This window comes from Melanostigma gelatinosum (assembly GCF_949748355.1).
Source record: "Melanostigma gelatinosum genome assembly, chromosome: 12".
NCBI lineage: Eukaryota > Metazoa > Chordata > Actinopteri > Perciformes > Zoarcidae > Melanostigma > Melanostigma gelatinosum.
The window spans coordinates 9,408,209-9,429,676 of NC_136645.1; the positions used below are offsets into that span (position 1 = coordinate 9,408,209).

General features: G+C 41.8%; 1 protein-coding gene across 2 annotated transcripts in view; it reads right to left on the reverse strand.

The window, feature by feature from the left end:
• Positions 1–21,468, reverse strand: part of LOC306786102 (SH3 and PX domain-containing protein 2A-like) — a 44,943-nt gene that overhangs the window by 13,803 nt on the left and 9,672 nt on the right. For both annotated transcript variants that reach the window (XM_079280745.1, XM_079280744.1), the window contains exons 3-7: positions 20,639–20,714; positions 19,136–19,212; positions 18,231–18,322; positions 13,182–13,213; positions 5,183–5,311 (exon numbers count right to left, since the gene is read on the reverse strand). In XM_079280745.1, coding sequence (XP_079136871.1) covers positions 5,183–5,311; positions 13,182–13,213; positions 18,231–18,322; positions 19,136–19,212; positions 20,639–20,714 — 406 coding nt within the window. The remainder of the gene's footprint in view (positions 1–5,182; positions 5,312–13,181; positions 13,214–18,230; positions 18,323–19,135; positions 19,213–20,638; positions 20,715–21,468) is intronic.

Genomic DNA, 21,468 nt, shown 5'->3' on the forward strand with positions numbered 1-21,468 from the left:
TTTAAGACTCTGGCTTCATTTTTACTGTAATCAACAACAGACTCTCAGTTGCAACAAGAAACTAGATTTATGACATTTGGGGGTTTTTCAAAGGTGACTGGACGATGTATGAAACAAAACCGCAATCTACGTATACAATCAATCACCGAAGAAACGGCATACATAACAGTGTGACATTGCAGTGCTCCTTAATGTCCTACTCATCCCTACAAATAAATCATTGACACAAACACACCTGAGCTTTCAGAGTTCATTGAGATTTTTTTGGGGCGAAACACTGTTACTCTGTCATATTCACAAAGGATATCTACACATCTAACATGAATATGTGAACCACAGATTCAGCAGCACAAGGAGGCTTTTTTTGTCCTCCACGACCTGAAATGATGAGGAATGCAGTGGCTCAGCAGTCCGGCAGATATCTGACACCACTGTTGAGTAGAGCAGGAGAGAACACCATTCATTTCCAGCTTCTGTGTTCATCAACAGTGGATTCAGTATCAAAGCACAAAGGGGGAAGGTATCCAGCCCAATATACACACATTTCCAGTTTTCATTAAACACTGGGTTTCAATTACCTGGGTGGCTGTGGTACGAGGCGGGGGAGGCCAAAACGGCACAACGCGACTTTCAAGAGCTGATGTTGACCTAAGGAGCAACCTTCTCTCCCTCCCAGCCTCTGAAAGGATCCCCTCATGGTCTGAACTAAGCTGTAGCCCCCAGCTTGTGTGCTCTCTAGGCTCCACTGATTTGGAGACACAGCAGTCCTTGAGTGTCTGACAGACCACCCCTTAAAATGCTGGTTTAACTCAATGGTCAATTTTTGAGTGAGAGACAGAGGCACCCTTTTGGCACCAGACTGATTTCTGTGCTCCTGTTCATCTCCTCTTTCTGTATTGCTCTGTGACAAGATGCAAGAAAATGAAGTAGCAGAAGTCTACGTTCAAAATGCAGATACAAACCTCCCATTTGAGTTTCCATGTCTAAAAATACAGGATAAGGTTGATTTCTTGAGACGGTCATTAGTGCTTCCTATGGTAAGCTGAAAGAATGTGGTAGATGGGGATTACTATAAGTGTATAATGTTTCTTCCATCTGCTGCTGCAAATTCTGGTTTAAAAAAAGACATTTTACACTTGGCAAAGTTGTCTGTATCATGTCTTTGGTGGTTCGCTGACAAGAGTTATACTTTCTTTCCTCTTTTATACAAGGAAACATGTTCTTGCTGAAACTGCACATACCAAACTGGGGAAACTGAGGGTTTTGAGTACAAGCAACAAAATAAATCTCAACACTGACCTTGCCTTTAATCCTCCTGCGTTTCTGAGACAGAAAATGTGGAACTGCCAGTATACATGCAATTTAGTTCAATTCAAAACATGCAGCTGTCACTCATGAAATACAGCTGTCACACTTGCAGGAAGCATTGATGCTAAAAATCTGCAAAGTAATTTCAGTTGTCGCGTTTACTACCTGAATATTATGGCAACACAACTTTTGGTGGCGCTATTAGAAGAAAGAAGAACGTCAGCTGGTCATTCTAGTAAATTGTAATATGTGCAGCTGAATATGAGGACCAAGGAACATGTCCCAGATGAAACAATGAATACTGTGGACTGAAGACGTCAAGGATATACCCAGTTTATTCAGTAACAGTAACTCTGCGCTCTTGGAGTAAACGCAAAAAGAATCTGCCTCTCTGAACACGGAGCTCCCGCTGAGCTGTGCCCTGAAATCATTTTGCTTTTTAGCCTGAAGACGGAGAGCTGAGACATTTATTGTACTTTTTTTTTCCCCATGTGAAGGTAGAGAAGACATCCTGCATATCCATCATGCCACGCTTAGGGCCAGACCTGCTTAATCTGCCATGATTTGACTTCAGTAGTCTCTTTGGGCTTTCAGCCAGGAAGCCAATCGTCACCTGCAGTTACAGTACTGCTGTTACCTTCCAGCTACTCTGTGGCTCAAATTTATCAAACTTAAAATCATTCGTGTTTGTGAGGACAAAAAGGGGCAATTTTATATCGATAAGATTACTGTGCACCATTCAGGCTCTTGCTGAAATGTCACTCACTCCACCCTGCTTAAGTAAACTGGGTGGAGCAGCAGATATATAATACACACTGTACTGGGGGAGCCTGAGGCACTGGCAGATGTGAGCTGGAGTTTATTTGGCAGATTGTAATTCATTGAGGCTGATGTAGACTTGGAATGGAGAGGAGTTAAACCCCGACTGGTCCACAGAGAGAGATTTTCTACACAGCACTGGGCACCACACGCCTAACGCTGCCCTTGAGGCGTAGGCAAAACCAGCTGGAAATCATTTTTCCTTTCTTACATACTACTCCATGAAGGGGCAAAGTTTAAACCACTGAATACAGAGCACTTCAACTGACCAACAAGGCTGCGAGCTTAGCTTTGGTTAACATCTCTCCAATATAGTGTAAACTGAGGAGGCATCCTGGAGGATCCATTAAGTCATTATAATGAACCAACCTCTCCGAACCACTAACTTTGGCAGGAAATGGCTTTTTCCATTTTCTCCCTGAGTTTCTCATTGCACTACTCTCTCCTCCGGAGCCATCATCTCCCCCTGGTAAACTCTCATAAAATAGACAAATTAAATAGCTGCAGAGTGACAGAATTTTAAAAAACAAATTTTAATATTCAACAGTAACTTCTTTAACATTTGCTCCTTGATATTAAGCCATGCATTTCTTTTTATTAGAGTATTATTCCCGAAAAACTGAACGCTACAACAGAACATCAAGCAGTCATTGGTCTACCCTGTTGATCCACCGCATACTGCACCTACTTCACACACACAACAGAAAACAATACAATGTACTGTATCAACTGACGCAAAGGCCAAGACACAAACAGTATCGTCAAGCCACTTGCAATGGAAAATACTGCCTTGGCTCTGACCAGCAGGCTGGAAAAGTGGAGAAAGCTGAGCTCTCTGATAGGGCTGACCTAGATTCACTGCCCTGTCAAAAGCATATATTATCTAATCCAAGGTAAGGAAAAGTCGATAACTGCACTGGGCAGCAGTCACAGCAAAAGTCGATGGTACAGTCGCTTTAACAGTAGGACTAAGGACTGGGGTGAATGGCTAAAATAATACAGTTTTCCATTTCTACAGTAGATCTGTCACTGTTACACTCTCATACCATCACACCTTTGTGTAAAACACCTCGTCCAAAACCAGCCAGACGCACAATGCTGATACAAAATGACTTGGCAATATAACAGCGTACAGATATTTTCTACTCACCGGATCCAAAGACTCTGCAGGGGGAACCCAAGTCGGTTTAAATGTAATTGGCTTTCAAGGACAATATGTAACTGTAGCTGAAGGCTCAATAAACAATCCACACAAACCTTTTGTCATTACACGTGTAATAGACACCTTTTAGTGCTTCTAATGCGTAGCTCTGTAATACACAGATCAATCTGTCACAAACTATTAAAGGGTTTTGTATTTATCCTGCGAGGAAATGAATGCTAAATCAAATGAGCTCTGAAATCTTCTGAGCACACACCTGGTCCTGTTAGTATTGGCAATGGGATATGGAGTGATGTCACCCAGCCAAATGGAGCAGATTTAGCCAACTTCCATTGCAGGAGGTGTTGAGATTTCAGTTAAATGCTCGCTGTGCTGCTGGAAACAGTCTCCATGGCGAATTGGAGGGGTTTGGGGGCTGTATTTACTTCAGATCTCTGTGAAAGTCTCCGTCAGTGTATAATAAAACTGTCAAATCGCCGAAGGATGTGTTTTAAGGAGCCTGGAGTCTACTGTTTTGCTTTTTAGAAAAAATACAACCAAACCAGAGATGAATGAATGAGCGTAAGTGAGAGAGGCAACATAATATAGTCTCTGCATCAGAGAAGAGGATGAAACAAAGCAACAATAACATGGAGACTAAGCTACGGTAATAAAACGGAAGCCTGGAAATCATAAACATTGAAGTGCATGAGTTTCACATTATGCATGGATCATCAACACACACATCAACCACTGTAACGTTGCACAGTGGTCAGCTGAAATACAAAAGTGAAGGGGCTTCTACTTAAAAGCACAGGACTAAAAGCTCTCCTATAAGGCCCCCTGATAAAAGGACTTCAAGGTGTTGGAATATCCGCCTCATTGTGACCTCCCATTGGGTTAAAAGCCTACTAGAGCAGGGAGTGAAAATAAATACATGAACCCGAAGGCAGGACACGTGACACTTCAAAGCAAGCCTACTCTACAGACCCTCTTCCTTAAGGCCAGTGTGGCATGGCGTTTCACTCACACCCATCATGAAACCCAAGGCCAATTGCCTTCCTGGTCAACGTTTCCTCCGTCCCCATCCGCCCGCTGAAGAACACATGAGTCCCATTACTGTTTTACTGTCTCAGCATACTGAATTACTGAACATTAAAGCTGAACGTCAGACCCTGTTACTGGCCCTATACTTCTCTGATCACGCAGATTTCCCTCAAAAATACAAGTTATTGAAGGCATCTGCTCAGACCTGGGTGTCAGTGATAGTTGCCAGTTTTAGTATATTTATCTGAGACACATGATTTCATACTCATTATATTAACAACACATAACATGAAACAATAATGAAGGTTTTTTAAATAATAAATGCAAGTACTGGGAGGCGTTACAGCATGTTTCTAGTATATCATGAAGTTGTGCTTTACGTCATCATGCTACGAACTCATTAACTATGAAATATTGTCAAACTGAGTCACATATCCTAAAACATGATCTTTGTCTTGTTTGCAATCTCTTTGCAGAGGGTTAAACAGCTGACTAAGGACTCTCTGCAGCTGGCATTTGAAAATCTGGCATGTCTTGCTGGCTTTTCATTTAAGTGAGGTGCAATAATTAATAAGAGTCTGGAAGACATTCCTCTTGCTGGAGGCAACATTCTGGCCCCCGGCCTAAACCAACAGTGGGAAAAAACAGGGCTGACTGGAGGCCAAAGTGAGCCTCCAGATGGGGCTAAGCAACAGCTAGCTGTGGACAAAGGAGGTGCGAGGGAAGAGTTAGGGAGAAGGGCAGCGTGTCTGAGGAACTACGGACTCAACCGTGAAATAGTTTGTTTGTGTCTGAAGTGCACACAACATGCGCGCTGCCTTTTCCTGCTCAACGTGTCTTTGTTGAGCTTTTGTTTCGATTACTCACCACTCTCGCTCTTTTCAATGACGTCGACCACCTCGCCCGCTTGAAGGCTGATTTCTGCAGGCTCTTGCTTCTCGTAACTGGCCACCACCACATACTGATCCAGGAGCATGGGATCCGAAGCGTCCAGACCTGGGGTTGATGGGAAAAAACATGCTGTCAGCCAGCTGCCAGCCATAGGTCCACGAGAACGACTGCTGGGCACTTGTTGTGCCATAGGCCACTTTGTCTGTAGAGCTCAGCCAATCACAATATTCACAGGGCTCAGTGCATCTTCCTGAGAGTCTAGCCATAGAGCTGCATCCCCCTCCAGCCCAACAACAAGGGCAATGGAGATGCTGAAAGATCCAAAAAGTTAAGGCTCAAGCAGTCAAGTGCAGACAATCCATTCTGTGTTACTGAACGGGCCTCATCCCGATAGTCCGACAAAGCTGGGCCGGGTCAATAGGTGCCGGTCGGCGCATTAACACAGTGGAAAGAGGAGCAGCAGTGAGAAAGCAGAAGTAGCTGTAGGAGTGATAGAAAAGTAAGCTAAAGCCAGCTGAGGACAGGACAGTGGAGTGGGAGAAAGAAATGGTTTCCTCTGGAAAATAAACCATCTGCTTAAAAGCCTCCTTCTCCCCAGTTGGGGCTGGAGCTGGAGGAAGAGTAGGGGGTTGTGAACGCCAATCGTAAGAGTCGGCACTCGAGGCCTTAAATAGAACCAGATGAAGGGGCTGGAGCTGTGCTCAGAGGGATGGCCCTCTGACTCGATGAAACACTAGAGCTCTCACTACAGCGTGCAACCCAGCCAATGGAAATCTTCCTTTCTGTACTTCACTGAGTTAACCATATGAACACCAGCAGTGAATTTGTTTTTTTCACAGTTTGGTCCTGCTTTCATAACTTGGTCTTGTCCACCACATAACCAGAGTTTGGTGACTTTAATTAAATCCAGGAATCATAACCAGAGTTCGGTCACTCTAACTAACTCCAGGAATTCCTTGGTAAAGACGGAAACATGTGATTTTATTTGTCATCACGTATTAAATCCCCGCGAAACATCCAAACATCTACAGTATTGTTCGCCCCACATGAGTAAGGCTGCATCGACTGAGCCCGGCTGAAGCCTTGATCGTGAAGAATCCTTAAAACAAGCATAGCCGAATGACCAAAAGCAGATCTAACAAGAGTCAGCTGGAATCCAGACACAACCACAGCTGACATTGAGTTCACACATTTATCAAGAGCTTCGGCTGACCACTGAGTTCAAAGCTCCAGACAGAAAGGGAGCTACTGTCTGCACGCTTTAGATTATATCCGTTTACGCTAATAACTCTGCTAGATACACAATTTACTTTTATGGCGTGTTTGAATAACAGTAAAGGATCGACAACTCCAGAAGAGATTGTAATTTCCATTTATGGTCACATGCTGCTTTTACTAATCTCCATCAATTACTGGAGTGTAAAAGGAATATGTGGGCTCTTGACCCACACAATCAACAAGAATTGTAAGCAAAATAATGTCACATTTGTCAAAATGTGGTAAACTAAAAATATTGTTTCGTCCCATGAATGGAAAATAAAAACAGTTGGAAGGTTTGAGGCTTAGATTGGCAACGATTGAGGCAACTTGGATTAAGCTGTCATTGCTCCAAAGAGCTGACCTGGCGACAATCCTACAGACTGAAGATTCTCTCCCAGGATAATATTTTGCAGTCAAGTTGGGAACAAAAATGAAATGTCAAGGAGCTCATAACTTATGAAGATGAATTCAGCACCATTAACATCTCAAATGTTAAACCTGCCAAAGAGTCACTGACGCTGGATTACTGTGGTTGGGCTGTGGTTTATGTAGCTTCGTGTTATTTCTGCAAGATGTTTCGTCAAACCACAAAGTTGGGTGCAGAAACACTGGAAAGAACATATTATTAAAATACGGGGTATTGCGTTCTTGTTCTTCGATGTATATTATGACAGCAATTACTTTAGTTCCAGGTCATATTTGTTATTAACTACTCTTGGAAACGTGTGGTTGAGCTTCAACTCACAGATCAATGAACACTGATCAATGGAAATGACATCGACAAGGAAATAAGAAGACTGATTCAAACTTGCTGAAAATATTAAACAATATTTACCAGTAACTTGAATTACTGTCAGTACTTATTGGTTTTCTAAGTCAGTCTTTTTACTTTCATTAAGGATGTTTTCATGTGCTTTTTTTCACATATTTTAGACATCGCATATTTTGTATGCAGGAGGGAAATTTGACATGTGTAAAGACCTTTGTTCTTGGCTTGTCTCGATGTACAGATGTATTATTAGTACGTACCATAGTTACTGAGTGCAATTTAAATTAGCTCATCTTTACTTTTAAGTACTTTTCCCTCTATTTAAACCACAAACCTGTGGATTTTGTCTAAACCTTTTCTTACTTAGTACAACATTTCAAAAAGATTTGCTATCCTGGACATTGTCTTATAAAACACACACACACTCGTCAACGATATGATTTCAAGACAGATGGACTTAAAACTCGGCAGGTCATGATCTCGTAAAACTATAATATATGTAAAATGATGCGAACGGCAAACAATTAACTACTGCTGTGAGAGAACTGTAAATCTGAGACCTGAGTGAGTAAAGACCTTCCTTTGCAAAGTCAATATGCCTGAAAAACAAAAGCAAATATTTCAGCCTCATTCAGGAAATAACATGTTTCGCAACAGCTAGAAGACAGAGCCAGAAGAAGAATAACATGTGTGAGAAAGATGAGAAACAAGAGTCTTGGCCAGGAAAAGGTCTCATTTCAAATGAACTGTGTAACGAGAGCTATCAAATAAATGGTATAAAATGAGCTCCATAAATGACGGTGTACAAATCAAGGCGACAATGAAATGCATTAGACCAGTAAAGTTACGATCCTTCAATTATTCACTCCCTGAAAAAAGGTGATTTCATAGTATTCAGTGATTCCAAACCATGATTACCACTAAAGTTGCCAGGATGTTTGTGGAAAGATTTGAGTAGCTCAACTACCGGTAATTTGAAAAAGTAGAAATTATGATTTCATGAAAAAATAAATACAGTATACACCTAAAAAACAGTTGGTAAAAAAAGAAAGTGCATGAAAACTATGAGCAACCATACGAATAGTTCAAAGTAATGGATACATGGTTGAAAAGTCCAGTGTCTGCAACTCCAACTGATATTTGTACGAATACAAGCTCAACAAAACAACATTTCATTGATATTTCTACTGTATGATACAAATACTGTAAAATTGGAACATTTGGAACATGATGGGTGCTGTTGCTGTAGGGGCACTTGAGTTCATCTGATAGGGCTGTGGGGTTACGTCTGATAAGGAAAAAAGTTGGGAACCTTTATAGTGTGTGTGTGTGTGTGTGAGCCTGTGTTTGTGTTAATATGTGTATCATACACTACGCGTCTGCATAATGTAGATCTTATGTATTCCTGATACATAACTATGTATTCATGACTCTGAAAAGAAAAGTATTTTCTTCTTGGCTTCCATCAGATAGCCCCATTAGCTACTCTCTGTGTTTATATCTCTGCTCGCTCAGATTTATACATGTGCTTCCTGCTCCCACCCTTGCACTCCCAGACGTCTCCATCCAACCCCCACCCCCACCCCAACTCACCCATCGTCAGCTCCATCCAAAGATGATGACAGCGAGGAACTTTGAAATAATTCATCGCCAAGAGGAGAAAACCAGGGAAGTCTAGTCTACCCATTTAAACCAAGGAATTCTTCTTCGTCAGAGATTTTTCAGGATCAAGCATTTTGGTTGATAGCATAGTTGGCACTGGCCTTCATGTCTTTAGTGCCATATTTTGAACTCTAGGGCAACTTTATGAGAACAGATCCGGGTTCAGAGCAGTACAATTTGGCAAAGTGCAATGCTTTTGTTTGCCTCCTCAGCAGCAGATGTGCAGTTGGATTAGAAAAGGACACAGGACTGCTGCTCAATGTAGTACAGATGTACTCATGTCATTGAATCAGTATGTGGCCCTGAGGGAGAAGAGGCAGACCCCAAACAAATAGGACAGAAACCTTCGACAAAATCATCTTACAGAAAGACAGCTTTCACAATGCTTCTAAAAACTGTTGAATATCTGAATTATGTTCATTTCCTCTGCTGAGTATATTAGGTCTAAAAGTGTTCATGTCATAGAAGTCAAAAGGAAAAGTACTACGAAAGCTGAATGAGACAAAAAGAGCCTTTTCAAATATAACCGAGGTTTTGAAAAATATGAAACCTACATTGTTCACATCTTGCATTCACCAACTGTAACCAGTGTGCACAGACACGCAGGTTACAGTTGGCGTGTGTGTATAAAACAGGGACGCACTCTTAAAAACATCACTCCGCCGCTCCACGAGAGGTAATAAACTCCACAGGGCACCTGTGACTTCAGTAGTTACCATTACACCGGATACTGCAGAGATGAATGGTTTCCAAAAAGTCTCGAATCAGAGGCAAACTGCTGATAAAGCAGTTCCCCAATCCTCCAAATCATTATGTTTTCCGGGAGAAAATCTGATGCCTTTAACACAACTAGTATGTGAAGCCAAAGCAAACATCAAAGAACAACGTAACTTATAGCTTTGACTGGCCCTTTACGAAATTACAAAATACTTATATAAACAAAACAAGTCTGATCTTATTTATCGCGGCACATTTTCTGGCTTGAACGTGGTGTTTTGAGCAAAAAGCTTAAGTGCCGCCTCCAGGGTGGGAGTCCACTGTGACAAATGGTCACTTATCAGAAACAGAGAGGCCTGTATTAGATCTGCTCTCTACTAGCGGGGGGCGGAGCTTCAACCCAGCAGAGTTAAGTTGTAACTTCAGGGGGGAAAAAACAACATCTTTACACTGATGTTACAGCTGTAGCCATACAATAAACAGCAATATCTATGACAAATAGTATTGTGTATATATATATATATATATATATTTATATATGTATAAAAAGGTGTAAGATTATATTTAAATCTGGTTGAACCCTCAAAATAATGTTTCGGGCTACTGTGAGAATCATTGTACATTGTACCTAGAATATTGGGAGCTGTTCATTGAGGAAGAAGCTGCTGAAACAGTGTACGCTTGTTAAAGTGATTTGGAAGTGCTCATTTGCCTTAATGATTTCCTACGCCAGTTTAAAATCTTATCCATCTGCAAATACAAACAAACACACGGAGCTCTTGACCCACCCCACCATCTAACTTGTGAACACATTAACCCTTTTCCTCCCAACGAGCATGTGTGTAGCCACATACAGTATCTAAACCCCCACATAGACACACACACACACACACACACACACAAACACACCCTACAGGCCCCCAGAGACCCGTAGCTCAAATAAAGACAGCAAGTCTGCACACATAAACACACTCCCTCAGTCCGTGCGCAACACTGAAATGGTTTCCACTTGCCACGTAAACCTCCTCTCCTCTCCAGCAGCTTTTCACATGCACTAAAACCCCTGAACGCTCCGGTTCTTTTTCTCTCCTGTTCAAATTCTGTGCTCTGCTCATCTCACTTTCTTTTTGAATAAGATTAGCATTGATGATTTAAAGATGATCTGAATCTCCTGAACCCTCAACGCCCCTTAAAGTAAGCAGCAGTCGATCCTACAATGTGAGTTCATTTGATTGGGGTTGTTTTCTTTTACCTATGAAACCTTTCCCCTGGCCTTTCTCTCCCGTGTATGGATAAAGTATTATATATTTCATCACCACGGTATCTCGTCGAAAGATGTTTCCTTCAGGGTTTTGGTTATGGCAGCATGTCTTCTTATCAGTCCTAGTTATCGGACAGTGATTTATACTGACGAGCCCGGTATCGGCAGTCAATCCTGACAACTCCATTATGTGTTAGACAGAAGATAGTACGTCTTTCTTGGACAGTTTTGTAGATAGTCGCCTGGCTACGGTGCTGAGGCATACTTTATTCGTTCCGAAGGGAAATTGCTGAAGAGGGAGACAAAAAAGTCAAACAATTACGATGTTGCCAATATCGTCATGACAAGAAGATAGTGAGAGCCGGAAGTGTGTCAACCGAGGAGATTCGTCTGTTCTGCTTGCCAGGTAAACGGAATTCCGAGTCAAACCTCTAACCGCGAGCAGTTTTGTGGTAAAGGGCTACATTCTCCTGTTCAGGGGCAGGGGCTCAGTAAACTCTTACGGAGACCTGAACCATGTAATTATGGAAACCATAAGCTGCAGCTACAGCACAAATTCACCACAGATCCACTGCACTTTATCTGCTGTCCTGCTTTAAAAGAGAGAGATCAATCTTTCAGCTGCGTTAACCGCCGACGTCCAGCATGGGGACTGTAGTGAAGGTCTAGAGATCAAGTATGCGGGGCTTGTACAGTACGTACTGTGATTAGTAAATCATCATGAGCACCAGACATTAAGTGTGTTATTATTGTTTCCACTGGTCGACTTGATCCCATCGAATGATTTATTGTGAGCATAAATGCATGCGCATCTTAGAAACTGCATAGGAAATAACATATTTACTATCAAACCCAACCATTCAGAATGAAACAGCTGAAGCTGTGCATGCAAACGTCAGGCACTATATGACAAACTCTCCAGGCAGCAGATATGAATATGACTGGAAACCAATCTAATATATTGCACAGACTAAATGTAGGTTACGCGACACACACACACACACACACACACACAGCTAAAATAAGACACATTTTTCCATTTGGTTATGTAGCTGGAATTCCGTGTTACGTAAAGCCTCAATACCATGGAACATATAATGAAATTAGGTTGGGGTCTGAGTTCGTTTGGTGGCAACTCCGGCACAGCTTTTCCTCAGAGTGCATCGCCCACAGAAAAACTAACTTACAGGTCATTTACAGAGACTTTCATTGGCCAGCGATATCTGTGGCAGATTGCAGGAAGGATGGCCACAGCAACCTTGCATCTGATTGCACGGCTAGTGTGTAATTTAGTCATTCGTGCGGGTATTCTGAGACTGTGCCCGCGCACACAAATACGCAACACTTGCACAGCTGTTGACGACACCCGTCTCATGCCTTTCCTGCTGCCTCCCACGCCTGTATCCCCCTGCTCAGCTGAGTCACTTGGACTTTGCTCTCCTTGCTCTCTCTCACATACAAACATGAAGCCAACAGCCAACCCTGGCAGAGCAAACTTACAGATGCACAAACAGGTGGTTTCTCCCACCTAGCACTGTTCTCTTAACTATTTCAGTACCATACAGAAGTGTTTGCTCAGGTTGTGTGTGTTTTTGAAGACCATGTACTCTTGAAAAATAACTCAACAGCCATTTTGGCATTGTACACTTATAATATTGTTGATGAAAATAAATTAAATCAATAATCCAGCAGAACCAGAGATAGTGGTCGTTTCTTATTACAAACTATGGGGTTGCAACTAGCAATCATTTTGATGATCAATTAATCTGCAGATTATTTTCTTGACTCGTTTTTTATTCTGTCAAATATTATTTTTTAAACTGTGACAAAATCCCTCACAGTGAGGTCTGCCAAATATTTTTGACGCCATGCGTGATAACAAAACACAGCAAATCTGTTCATTTGAGAAGCTGAAGCAAAAAATATTTGACATTTTTGCCTGAAAAATAAATGAAAATAGTTGCCGATTCATTTTCTGTTGATTGACTTATCAATTGATCAATTCATTGTGGCAGCTCTTTTCCAAACATTCTTCTTCCTTGTCAAAACCAGGTGACGAAACCTGGTACATTACACACAATGCAACGTGACTGCCGGAGATTCGGGTGAGTTATGCTAGCAGTGGCTAATGTCGCCTCAAGCAGAGATGAGCAGCGGACGACAGATGTCCCCCAGATATGTTTCACTCTCAAACTTGTGGTCAAAATCACAATATCATTCAAGTAACCAGCAAATACAATGACGGCACAATTAAAAAAATGCATGGATACTGATCAACCAAGGTAAAAATGATTTCAGATTCTTACCTGATTTACGCTTGCCGGAGCCTCCGCAGTCTCTGGAAAGGAAGCAACACCAGAGGAGCATGGTCAGTATGAGTGTGTGTGCAAGAGAGGTCAGAGCATTAATATGATTTGATCAATCCAGTGACAGCGGACTCTCTGTCTGCCTGGGACCATCCGAATGCAGTTGGCACACAAGTACCAGCCAAACCCTTGTTGAGAATGCATGCAGAACTTGACCCACCACCAGAGGGAGGGAGACATGGCGGGATGCAGCACACGGGTGTGTCTGGATGACGACAGTAAGTGTGTCAAGGACAGGAACAACACAAATCACAGCTTTTATCTGATATATACTGCCTCGCATGTATGTATTTGTTGTTGGATCTACTCAGCCAGAGAAAATATGAAGCTAGTATTTTAGTTTGACAGAAATTAGTCATTTGAAATAAAAAAACAAGGAATGGATACAAAGGATGAATACATTTAAATCCGCTTATTGAAGTGTTGTCAGTTCAGGTTTAATGCTCACGCTTCATTTACTCTAATGCACTGGCATAAGTGATGATGCTTCACACAATTACCTAATCCTGTTTGATAAGAATTTGTTGTACAATGGAAATGCATCAACATTTCAAAACAGGCCAACATTTCAGAATCTGGGTGTGTGTGTGGTTTGTAGCTTGTTGGCTCGGCTGCATGTCCTCCTGTAGTTAACGGAGCTGCAGAGAGAGCTCACTGAGGAGAAGCTGAAGTTTGACGCAGATGGGAACGGACACCTGGCTCTCTGAAGAGGCCAGCAGCAGGACCGGAGCCATGGCCAGTTATGGATATGAGTAAATGTTTGGATAAACTTCGTCCAACATTTGCCAGGTTACAGCGTGTTAATCAAGTCTCTGTGTTGCATTGATTCCAGTTAACTAGAAATAGTTGGATTTTAACGATATTGCAATTTCTGAAATATTTCTGAAGCCATTTGCTGTTGAGGACAACAACAAAAAATGTAAAATGACTTGAAGATGTAGGTCAGTGTCTGGCAAGCATCATAAAAGGATTATATTTTTTCAAGCTACGCAACACGTCTTGCTAAATCAAAACTTTTTTTTTAAACCAATAACTGTATTCCTCTGTTATTAAGATAAAGTAATTTTTGGCACAAGGCTTCTCTGTTTCCAGATGCATGAACAACTTATGCGATATTCCCAATCACACATGTAATAGCTTACAGCTCAGTTCAGCGTCATTACTTACTCAATTTTGAAATAAAACAACAAATTAAATTTGATTGTGACACGATAAAATTGTTTATATTGGATCGTCAAGTAATGTTCATACTGTGGAAATGAATTTCACAACCTTTATATCTCAAATATTCATGCAGAGCCAACATAAATAGGTTTGTGGTTTATTAAAAAATGAGCATAGTCTAAGGCAGATGACGCCCGTGTATCACTGAGACGACTTTAAACTCTCAACTTTAGCAGATCAGAGTAAAACCAAATTTGTTTTAAACTCAAACAACGCACACATCACATACGCTGTGAGTCGCTCACCGATTCTTTTCAGGACGGCAAAGCAAGCTGGGTTCACAGACACTGTTCACATCAAGACAGTTTAAGACAAATGAATTGCCATGCATGTTAAAGATTTCTGAAGTATTTCATGAAGTGTTTATTTTGTCACAATCTATACTTTAGAGGGTTGTGGAGAAACGATGGGGATAAAGTGGATGCTTGACCTGCCCTGCTAGCTTGTGACCCTGAGCACAGAGCTGGAATAATATTCTTCCCAGGAGGAGAGTGAGCCCTCGACTTTGGCTCGGTGCACTTTCCTCCCATCGCCAGCAAAATCGAATAAATGAAGGGAAGGTAAGGAGAGCAAAAATATGTCCGAACACTATTACATGCTTAAGACATTGCGGCCATGTTTTTAGGGCTACGTTTAGTTACCCAATAGTACACTCCCATGCCAGGAGACGCATGGGCTGAAGACGTCAGAGCCCACGAGAGTCCATTCTAAGCTTGAGTTGAGAATAACCATCTGTTTGCACATAACTGCAGCTCACTCTTTGTAGGTGGGCCTATTAGAAATGGAATGTGTGAGACATCAGTCCTTTGCTCACATTTCTCAGCCAAGTCAAAGGACTGAAGCGTCTGCCCTGCTTCATGTAAACGTTACACAGACACTCCTGCCTGACCTGAGATTAACCGCCGCAGGAGTGACCTCCAGCTCTGGGGGCAACAGGTCGACGTCATAGAACAGGAAATCATTGTGATGATGAGCAGAGGTCTGATCTGCACACAGAAAGGGTGTAGTAGGTGGATTTGTGTGTGTATATAAGAAACACAAGAGAACACACACAAGCACAGTCAACTTGTGATATCAGGTCCAACTCCCCAGCAAAGCTTGGTCATGATTCTAGTGATGCCAGCCGAAAGGAATGTTCGTTTGACCACATATCAACCACTAATAACTTCCCTTATGGTTAATCATCGGGGATAATCATGTAGCGTTTATGATTAAGGGCAAGGCTTCAATAAATGTCCATGAAATGAAGGTAAGTCAGTACAATGTGAATTGTATGGCAGCTTTAGGGGCGTTGGCTTTGCCGTCGAAAACATCTCACAAACGTGCACTTCTTCATGAGGTGGCAGCACGTAACAGGCTGAAATTAGTGAAGTGAAGAGAGTTTGGGGAATCAGATCGTCTCGTATGATCAAACCTCACAGAAAACAGAATTAGGAGGAGAATACAAACATGCCCTCGCATGAGGCCCAACAGCCTTAAATGGACTGGATGAATGCACAGGAAGTATAGTCCAGGAAGTGTTGATATTTTTTCTTCAGGAGAGGTAAAGTTCCCTCTGTGGGTCGAGGTCGTCATTTTTGTTTTTTTGTATGTTGAGTCAGTATGGTATATAGCATAGTCCCCGCTGGGTCCCATATGCTCTAACTCCCAAGTCTCAACATCGATGTAGCGCTCAAGTCTGTTAAACTAAAGTACAACTGAACGAACCAGCCTTCAGAGTAACCAATGAGGCCTCCCATCAACATGTCAGCAAGGCAGAAACACATTCATAAAAGATGCGTCTTAACCTGAGATTTGACAGTATGAAAAGTAAAATGTTATTTAAAATGGGAGATGATTGATATGTGCATTTATTTACGGGTATTGTTCATAATTATGCATTTGCCCTTGACCAAGTTGCTGGCCTCAGATCTGCAGATGGTCTCCAGGCGCTACGCTGTGGCTGCACAAAGTAAATAGTTTGAATGGATCAAATGCGGAGGACGAATTTCCCCATGGGCCCTGATGAAGTGTGACTATCTGTTACCACTCTAAAAATATAGTTCAAAGCCACAGCTACAAAGTCACACTGCAGTAAAATACATTCATCAGTGAACAAGCAACACACGGGCTGGGATTGACGGCACATATTATCTCAGCAAAAACACCTGAACGAGGTAGAAATCACCGTAGCTTTGATGATAATGATGAAGGCATTTGAACAACGTTCCACATGGGCAAAATAAGCCACACACGATGCAATCTATTCATCAAGATGAATCTAAAAAGGCCAAACAAACATTAATAATAGAGTAAGACATGTTTTTTTTGCCAATGACTATGAACAACTCAGCCGACTATCAATTTTGTGCAACAGCACAAACACACATGGCCTCGTATCAGTATAGTGAGATAATGTCTGTCATCCATCAACAGTCAAGAGAAACGGCTTACACTTTTGCCAGCTTACTGCATGGCTCCCTCTTGTGATGGAGCAACATCACATCCATTTGTTTGTTTCAATCGGTGCAGTGACATCTGTTGACCATTAGATGGCAGTAGCAGATGAGGGCTTGACAAACATTAGCGAGCTGCTTCTGCTAACAGTGGCAGAAACACCAGTAAAATGTTTCATGATGGACAAAATGTTACCAGTATGGTTTGCCTCATTATTAAGCTCAGTTATTGTGATAGAGACATACCGGATTGATTGGATAAAAGTTGAATTCCTTTAATTACTGCCTGTACTCGTCATGTTTCAGCGACTGGGACTGCTGAACAAAGAATGCATCATTATCACATGAGCAGAAAAGCTATTTTTGCTTATATTTTTTGCTATTTTATCATTATGCTGTTTTCAAATAATTTCCAAAAATGTCATTGACTTTATTGATTTAACTTTTTGGTGGTAAACAGTTTAACAATGACGATATCTAGAGTTTCTTCACCGTACCTCCCACATTGTAATTTAATTGGCATCATAAGATTACATTTTTTGTGATATTGTGAGTTTGTGAAAAAAAATTAATAAAAAGATTAACACCCTATAAGTCTTTTAGAAATGTTCCAGATCCTCAGGAGTGAACTGAGCACTTGGGTGGCATGGCTTTTAGACCTCAACATCGCAATATAAATCGAGATCCTCCAAGACTGGAGGAGGATGTGGCTTTGAAGTGGGATTAACATGAGTGGGCAGTTAGGGTTAGAGGTGGTGGGGCTGGTGGTAGTGGAGGGACCACTTATGAGGTTACCACATGTTGCTCCTTGAGCGTGGTGGGAAGTGTACAAAGAAAAAAACAAAAAGAGTTTACATTTTAGAAAAATACTATCAGACACACTTCAATTGTACACAAACCAAAACAAAATAATATCAATTCATCTGAAAGTAATCGTGCAGCCACTCTGTAACTATTCCCACTCTGACTTTGAAGTGAGGATGACAAATGACTGGCATGAGAGTCTTATCTGTGCTGAGACTCGAACTCAGCTGCACTCTCGTGACACCACTGATCCACACGCATTTGTTTCAGGGATCGGGTGTCACCTCCCAGAGATCATTATTAATGAAGCACAGTGCCTCTCAACCAGCATCCATTCATCATCTTAGACACAGCAAAGTCTCCGGATCAGGACGGGTCAGCGCTGTCCCAGCTGCTGAACCACACTGTAGCCAGTGTTCACAACCCGCCAAAGGGCAATGTTTGGTATCGAGCAGCTCACGGAACGAGATGATGCTAATGCTCAATAATAGCTTTTGATCTTAAGTGTGCGGCCGTAATTACTCACTCTGTGGGAGGGTTGAGGTCCTCTGAGTTGGTCTCAAAGAACGTAAGGACCTCCTCACTTTGAGAAATGGGGGAGGGAAGCTTCATCAGAGCCTGCGGGGAAGAAGGACAAAAACACATATTAAAAAGATTGCAGGTGTTAAAAAATGCTGGAGTTTGGTTTGAATGGCAATGAGTAACACGTTTATCACACTGAGTCATTGTGCAGTCAGATGAGAAGTCCAGGCGGAGATGTGAAGGGTGTGGAGGGGAAGGAAGAATGTCCTGAGCCCAGAGGGAGGGTTAAAATGAAGGGAAATACACAGAGGTGAAATTGTATAACAATCGCCTGTCTCAGCTGCACGGGCTTTCAAAATGAGACACTGCACCTGAATCAGAGAAGACACCCTTGAAGGAACTACATTAAAAAGAAATCTTTAAGCTTCTTGCCTTTCGCAGAAAAAATCTCGCTTTGTTTCTGTAAATTAAAACTGCACTTGCCCCACATTCACACCTCCAACCGAATGAATATAAGAGGGTCATGTAGCCATCTGCACTCACGACTACACTTTAAGTCTGCTGATTCATTCTTATTCTCTGGATTCTGTCTTACCCCTGTGTGCCCCCATTTCCCTTGTTTCCTTTATAGGCGGCCTATTTACATTGGTGACGGGAAATGACCAGTGCAGATAGAGCCGTTGCTTTCCTGTTGAGGCTGGTGGGGGAGATAAATGTTGAGGCCTGCCTTGAAAACACTGTGGAAAATGTTCAGGAAGTAGAGCATTGACGTGGATAAAATTCTCTTCCAACCAACATGTAAACCAAACATAAGTAGTGAACATTTACTTTCCGAGCAGGTGTATTGTGTTTACAGCAGACGATGTGATACTAAACGGGACATTATGAGACATACAGCCTTTGGCTTACTTTGCAGTAATTATCAAGGTGCTTCAGCCTTTTGACAGCGACATCTCTGATGTGACTTCGGCGAAACAAGACTTTACCTGAAGAAAAGAAACAGAGCACTGAACATACAAATCCCAAAACACAAAATGTAAGATTAAACGTACTTATTAAAAGGCTTTGCTATTAGTTATGCATTTATTTATTTTTAAACCAGCACGTCATCAGAGATCCCTTATAAATATGTGTATGTATGTCCGTGTGTGGATATGTATATATATATAAATGAATTTGACGTATTGAAATGCAGGATGTATATTTCACACGTGAATAAAACAAAAAATAAACATCAGCATTTAGTAGAGCCTCTCGGGAGACGGATGTTTACACACAGAGGCTGTATCTTGACCCAATAATTAATTCATATGCTGTCAGCGTAAATTCCAGCTGCAGGAAGTAAGTGTGTTTCCCTTTGATATGACATACTAATGAAAAAGTAGCACACATTGCATACATTTTTTAAATATTTAAAAGACACATGGTTGATTCTAAAAGCAGAAAAACTCCAAAGGGACTTCTGACCCATAAATTGATGTCAGGAGTAGCAAAAAAAAGCTACTCATCCTCAAATTATAACTCTTAGGAGACTGACTGCTATAATCATATAAATACGCAAGGAGCACTAAAACAGTCAGTCGTGCATGCTGTTTGATATGTGTAAGGGAAGACAGTTCACCCCATCTTGGGCTCACAGAGACTTGAGCTGTGCAGCTTGTCGAACAACGGAGCTCTTCACTCCTCTGCTCTGGCGCACAATGAATTTATTACATCAGACAAATCCCTCTCTGCTTGCCTCCTACTGCCATGGAAGACCACAAATTGATTTAGCTTGGGTGGAGTATGGCAGTTCATCAAACAATGAGGAAAAAAATGTAATGACTGCAAAATCCATGCCAGAAAAGTTAATTAAAGGCCACGTCTCCCTCATATTTGTATCTTTGTGAGGTCGGAATGTTTGAAGAGTGGAAACCGCTCCCATACGTCATGCATATTAATCGGCAGACGGTATGATGGCAGGTTTGTTTCCTTTGCTATTTTTATAGCCTTGCACTCAACTGTGTGTAATTAATCTTCTTCAATTGATTTAGGTGCAGGACCCGAGATCTGGAGGATTCTAATAGCCTCTCAACGGCTCTCAGAGCTATCGGTGCAAACAGTGCTAACGGCGAAAACTGTGGCCAAAGTGCTGGCAGAGCTAAAAGTGTTTACCTGAGGGGGAACAGGAGGGTGGGTGCTGTGCTAGGAGAGCAGTGCACAGTGGGGCTCACTCACATGCACTAACATGCACGATAAGCACAAGCGGTCCGACTTATGTAAACCAACAAGTAACATTGCAATTTGGTAGAGTATGTAGGTGTGCTAACATGCCTGAAGGCCTTTCTTTTGCTTGTGTCTTGAATAAATCTAAAATTGATGCAACAGTGATATCAGAGTGTTGTGCTTGCTATGATGCGGTGTGTTCATCACCTGGCAAAAAAGGAATAATCCTCTTTTTGGGGTCCTTCTGTCCTCCCTCGATTGGGAATTTGTCGAGTACTCGCATCTGCAACAGTGAGGGAGAAAGTAAAGAGCGACACAAACACGAGTTGTGCAGCAAAACGGGCCTTTTTAATACCCCAATAAAATAAAAATAAATACATGCCAATGTCAATTGTATCTACTACAAGTTAATCAGACAAAGTTGAAAGTGGAGGAATCTGAGATGAGAGTAGAAACAAAAAAAGGGAACAGTCGACCCTTTTGTTACGGTACATCATACGGAGTTCAAAGAGGGGTGAAAATACATCTCGTCTGAGAAGCCACTGTGTTAACAGAGTCACTTATACCTCTGAGGCAGTGAACAAGGTTACGTCACCCACAATTACCGGTATCTGAAAAAAATGATATGTCAAAAGCAAGTTCCGCTTAAAGAGCATAAAACGCCATCAGAGGAGAAAACACTTTGATGTTGACACTTGATACATCGAACCATCTATGGGGTGATGCATACATGTCTGTATCAGTATCTGTCCCATGTGTGCAAAGAAAGTGTGCTGTTCTTTGAATGATGAATGAGGTTGTTTTGCCGAGTGTTGAAAAAAACCATGAATGGCAAATGTGCATCTATGTGTCTGCATGACGGACAAGTTTCTGGTTTCCTCTTTGAATAAATCGTATTACCGTAAACGCATGAGAGCATCCCACAGTGACAGCCAGCTCAAAATCCAGACGCAGCCCCGCCTTTGTTTCGTTCCGCTTTGCTTTGTTCCAGATGTGCTCAGATAAACCGCAAAGACTGTCAGCGTCAAGCTAAAGCA